The sequence below is a fragment of the Capricornis sumatraensis genome, chromosome 13 (assembly GCF_032405125.1).
Source record: "Capricornis sumatraensis isolate serow.1 chromosome 13, serow.2, whole genome shotgun sequence".
Classification (NCBI taxonomy): Eukaryota; Metazoa; Chordata; class Mammalia; order Artiodactyla; family Bovidae; genus Capricornis; species Capricornis sumatraensis.
Window position 1 is genome coordinate 68,950,388 of NC_091081.1, and position 5,922 is coordinate 68,956,309.

The following is a 5,922-nucleotide window of genomic DNA, read 5'->3' on the forward strand; positions in this document are numbered from 1 at the left end:
AGACAGTATCACATGAGAAGTGCTTAGAACATGCTTATTGGCATTACAATAAGTACCTGATACCTACTAACTATCCCCATGTTCTCTGGCACCTATATTTCTTCTTACATGAATTGCCTTTTCATTGTCTTTGCTAGGGCAAGTGGTTTTTCTGGCTTTTTTTTTTGGTTTGGAGGGGCAAGAGTTTTTAATATAGTAAGTATGTTAACCCATTATCTAGTATATATTGCAATCCCCTCACCCCCACCAACTTGTGCTTTGTCTTTAACTTTTATTCAAAATGAGGAAATATTTACCTATCAGGCAATTCAGGCCAGGGAAGGCATAGTTTTGGTCCAGCCTGGTTCTTTTTTCTGCCTCTCAACTTCTTGGAGTGCTTCTTGGAGTCACTTTCCCCTCAGTGAGAAGGTCTGGTATTGATCTTTGTCATCAGAAAGCAGAAATGGCATTTTAAGCAGGATAACTTGTTGTATTAAAAATCACCACTATGGAATAAAACTTTGCTTAATTTATGTAACTAATAGTCATGGCAGATGGGAATCCATGGTTAATATTTCACCATTTTCCATTTATCACTGAATCCAAGTTGTCAGCATTCCATTAGTGGTGTTGTGAAATTAATTACTTCAACTTGAGGGAAGCTTTTGAGATCAAGATCCCTGATAGATTGAGTAGCCATTAAATGCTACTACTTTTCTCCTGTTTCCTGCAAATTATATAATAGAAAGAAATCTTTCTAGCCACAAAGTCTTGTATAAAAGGGAAAAATGTTCATTATTTTGGCATATATACAGTATTAATAATGAAAGTTTTTCACTTCACTAGAAAAAATATGGACACAGAGAACATTATTTTGCCTTGCTAAACAGGGAATTGATCAGAACCACCCTTATAAAAGCATGGAAATTCTGCTTGAGCTGCCAACTTATTTCAAAAAGCTATTAAAAATGGGCAAATATTGCTGCTGTGTGATGGGTATATGGGAGTGTGTTATATTATTGCTAGTAGGCTTGTGTACGGTTGAAATTTTCCATATAAAACTTATTTTTAAAAGTAGTTTTGTTAACAATATTTACCACTAGAGATACAGGGAAAAATTGAACGTCTTTTACTTCTGATTCTTCCTCTGGCTTTTGCCATGTGATTCCCGCATAGATAAATATCTTCTTTCTGCTCACCCCTCCTACTTATTAAAATCACATCAGTCAGTCAGTGAAATTTGCTCACTCATGTCCGACTCTTTGTTCCACGGACTGAACTCTCCAGGCCAGAATACTGGAGTGGGTATCCTTTCCCTTCTCCAGAGGATCTTCTCAACCCGGGATGGAACCAGTTCTCCCGCATTGCAGACGAATTCGTTACCAGCTGAGCCACACTTAAACTATTTCCTGATCTCTTTTACTCAATATCGTTCATTAGCTTGTATTTTGGGATTTTCCCAAAAAATATTTTTAAGCACTGAGTCTCAAACACTCAAATTAAAGTATGTATTGGTGATACTGGGCATAAGAGCAAGGAAATTTCAACTTCCAAATTTTATACTTCCTTATTAGATTTTCATTGTTGTTCATTTTGTTGTTTTACTTTAAGCAGGTTCAATTTTTATGTTTTTTAAGATAAAAAATTAAACCATGATTTATATCATTGAAAAATTGTTATGATATATAAGACTGAAGATGCTCACCAGTGCTGAAATAGACACAGAATAGACAACACTTAGAGTTGGTCTCAGAGCTTATAAATTGACTATCCTTATTTAACAATCTTTTCTTTTTTTGCTTCTTACTGGCCTTTATTTTTCTGCAAGTAGACTGAGGCTATCTGAGTGCTTGAACTTTGATATGTAAAGCAATATTTTCAGATGATGGATACTACATATGCTATAAGTTTAAATCAAGAGATAACAACAATAAATAGTGGTAAATAAAAACTGTTAAATGTCTCAACAGTAAATAGTAAAATACAGAAATTATTCTTAAAAAATAAATAAAATGCAGAAAAAAGATCCAAAAAATATTCTGAAAGTCAAGGAAGAAATTCGTCATTAATGTATCAATGTATTTTTTATAAGTATGTATTTTACTTATTTAACAATCTTTATCTTTGCTAAGGGCATCTCAGGTGGCACTGGTGGTAAAGAACCCACCTGTCAATGCAGGAGACATGAGATGTGGGCTCAATCCATGGGTCAGGAAGATCGCCTGGAAAAAGGCATGGCAACCCACTCCAGTATGCTTGCCTGGAGAATACTATGGACAGAGGAGGCTGGTGGGCCACAGTCCATAGGGTCGCAGAGTCCCACACGATTCAAGTGAATTAGCACGCACGCTCGCACGCATACATATAGATAGGGCTTCCCTAGTGGCTCAGTGGTAAATATTCCACCTGCCAATGCAGGAGATGCCGGTTCATATCTCCCTGTGTGGGGAGGATGCCCTGGAGGAGGAAATGGCAATCTACTCTAGTATTCTTGCCTGGGAAATCCCATGGACAGAGAAGCCTGGCAGGCAATGACTTTAGGGGCTAAAACAAGGAAGAATGAAGCGGCTGGGCCAAAGCGGGAAAGACCCTCAGCTGTGGATGTGTCTGGTGGTGAAAGTAAAGTCCCATGCTGTAAAGAAGAATGTTGCATAAGAACTGCAGATACCTACAAGCTATAAAACACAAAGGTGCTGTGACTTCCAGTCCCATCAGTCCTTCACTCATAAGCCAAATGTCGTGAGCCGTATAGCTCCTGTAGTGCATTTGTTACCTACACCCAGGAGTAAAGAATTGAGAGTGATGAGCAGTGAGCAGAACATTTCTCTATTTTAATCTTTCTCTCAATGCAAATATTTTGACTCTCGCTAGAGGAATTTAACCTCCATGTTTCCATTTGCAGGAAAAATGAAGGACCGACTAGGAGAACTCGTGGAGTTAACCAAGCAGTTTGACCAGCAGTTTCCGGACGACGACGATGATTTTGATTCGCCTCACGAGGACATCGTGTTCGAGACTGACCACATCCTGGAATCCTTGTACCGAGACATCCAAGACCTTCAGGAGGAAAACCAGCATCTGTTTGCCGACGTGAGGCGGCTGGGAAAGCAGAACACTCGCTTCCTCACGTCCATGCGGCGCCTCAGCAGCATCAAGCGGGACACCAACTCGATCGGCAAGGACATCAAGGCCCGGGGCGAGAGCATTAACCGCAAGCTGGGCGCCATGAAGGCGCTGAGTGAGCAGGCGGAAGTCCAGCACGGCGCGCACTCGGCCGTGGCGCGCATCGCGCGTGCGCAGTACAGCGCGCTCGCCCGCACCTTCCAGGCCGCCATGCACGAGTACAACTGCGCCGAGATGAAGCAACGCGAGAACTGCAAGATCCGCATCCAGCGCCAGCTGGAGATCATGGGTAAGGACGTGTCGGGCGACCAGATCGAGGACATGTTCGAACAGGGCAAGTGGGACGTGTTCTCCGAGAACCTGCTGGCCGACGTGAAGGGCGCGCGGGCGGCTCTCAACGAGATAGAGAGCCGCCACCGGGAGCTGCTGCAGCTGGAGGGCCGCATCCGCGACCTGCACGACCTCTTTCTGCAGATGGCCCTGCTCGTGGAGCAGCAGGCGGACACCCTGGACGTCATCGAGTTCAACGTGCAGAAGGCCGTCGAATACACCGGGCAGGCCAAGGTGCAGGTGCGCAAGGCTGTGCAGTACAAGAAGAAGAACCCCTGCCGGACGATCTGCTGTTTCTGCTGCCCCTGCCTCAACTAGCAAGTGACCCTGGGCCGCCACACCTCCATCCCCGAGCGGGATGGACGGGGAAACGCTCTGGGGGTAGATTTTGAGGCCATCTGTCCTGGGGTGAATTGCGCTAATCACTATGGACCTGAGCCCTTAGAGAAAGAAAAAAAAAAAAAAACCCAAACACGAGGTGCAAGAATTCCAGCCCACCTCGTACTTGGAACAAGGGTGGATCCCACCCGCTGATTCTTCAGTCACGACAGATGCCAGCTGAAGTTTTCTGAGGTCGTTTAAAGGGCACATAGCACCCTTGCCTCTTAAAGGAAGCCAAATAAGGAACTGACGTTGTGACTTAACTCTACAGCATATGTCCAAGGCATGTTTGTACAAGAACCTCTAGCCGGAAGTCAATTCTGGATCGGCTCAAAGTATGAACTTGTCATCAAAATTCCAGTTCGTTTACCTTATCCTGAAAGTACCTCTGTTCTGTACCTTTTCGAGTGAAACTGACCTTGGGAAAAACTGCACATCTTCCATTTCTGAGGCTTCCTCTGGTTTATGCTATGCGATCCCCATCTGAATGTATATCTTCTGCTCACGTCCTTTACTTACTAAAATCACATTTAACATTTATTATTTCCTTACCTCTTTACTTTCAGTATGTTCCATCAGAATACATTATGGGATTTTTTTTTCCCCAAAGTTTTTTGAGCACTCAATATTGAACAAGCACTCAAATTGAAGTATGTATATCACATTATATATTTTTTCATAAATAAAAATAATTTAAAATTTATCTTTTTACTTGATAATTATGAATACACTTATATGTAAATGTAAAGTACCAATATTTACTAATGTATGTACATAATGACCAGTTGGTTTAGCTTTACCTTTGTAAATATGATATATAAATATCAAGAAAAACATTTTTACTGTATTGATGTTGGTTTGCTTGTTTTGAGTTTATCTTGTTCCTGTCTGCATCTCCATAGTTCAGTTTGGATCAAAACCACCCAAGTTTGTTTTGAGTTGTTTGGTTATGGTGGTATAGAACAGATATCAAATGCTGAAAATGCATACAGAGTTAGAAATATTAAAAAAAAAAGTCTGAGAAATAATTACTTTTGTTTTACTGTGACCCACTCCTTTCATGCATTGAAATGTAGTAATTTAAAACAGGGATTCCCTGGTCTGCCTGCAATGCGTGAGACCTGCGTTCTATCCCTGGGTCGGGAAGATCCCCTGGGGAAGGAAATGGCAACCCACTCCAGTATTCTTGCCTGGAGAATCCCATGGATGGAGGAGCCTGGTGGGCTGCAGTCCACGGGGTCGCAAAGAGTCAGATACGACTGAGCGAATAGTCTTGTTTTTCAAGTTAAATAAACATTACATTTTAAGCATGCTTTTTATGTATTTGTGTCCTGACCATTTAAATCTTTGTCTAACTTTTCAATTATTGTTCTAAAACTTCTTCTATCACCTTGTTTGAGCCTGCAACTGGTGAATGGACCTCTGAATGGGGGAGGGGGGAACGAAAAAGAATTCACACAGGGATGTGTTGCTTTCTCTCCTGAGTTATTAGTAATAGTTTAGCAAAATCATCATGTTTTGGAGATTTGGTTTCATTTGCAAACTTTGTAATATCCTTACCTACACTCACCATGTTTCCTGTGTTTTTTATGAATCAACTCTGAACTCTTTCTACTTATTGTTTAATAGATGAGAGGGTTTATTCAATGGTCATTATTCTCAGGTGCTTCAGACAGTGAAATTTTAAAAGAAGTAGAAAGAATATCTGAACTCTTTGGAACTCACTAACTAATCTGCTTATGACCATGAAATCTAGCCCTGCTCCTAATTTTAATTTCATGGTTAATATAAGAATTGTGGAAATCAAGTCCCACTGGATTCTTCTTAGACTTCTCCCAGTTCTTTCTCAGCTAATTCCAGGGATGATATGTTTCACCTTTGACCTAATTCCCTTTCTCTAAAAAAGAAAAAGTTCACACAGCTCGATTACTAAGTCTTCCATGGTAGTGAAGAGATACTGGGAATACAGGACATGGGCTATACTAGTTTCCATAAGAGAGAATACGTCCTGAGTTTACCCCATAATGCATTTTCTTTGTTTGGAACCATTCATGAAAGTCAAGGAGTTTGCTGGTTCTGTGTATTTTAAAATTTTTTACATTGTAAAGT

At 41.1% G+C, this 5,922-nt stretch overlaps 1 protein-coding gene across 1 annotated transcript; it reads left to right on the top strand.

Moving 5' to 3' along the window:
* The first annotated feature begins 2,886 nt into the window (after nucleotides 1-2,886).
* Nucleotides 2,887-3,808, top strand: STX11 (syntaxin 11). The gene has a single exon (XM_068985512.1). It carries the CDS (start codon nucleotides 2,887-2,889, stop codon nucleotides 3,748-3,750), a length of 864 nt encoding a protein of 287 aa, XP_068841613.1. The 3' UTR covers nucleotides 3,751-3,808.
* Nucleotides 3,809-5,922: the final 2,114 nt, after the last annotated feature.

Coding starts and splice junctions, on each gene's coding strand:
- STX11 (XM_068985512.1), top strand. CDS start 2,887: ATGAAGGACCGACTAGGAGAACTCGTGGAGTTAACCAAGCAGTTTGAC.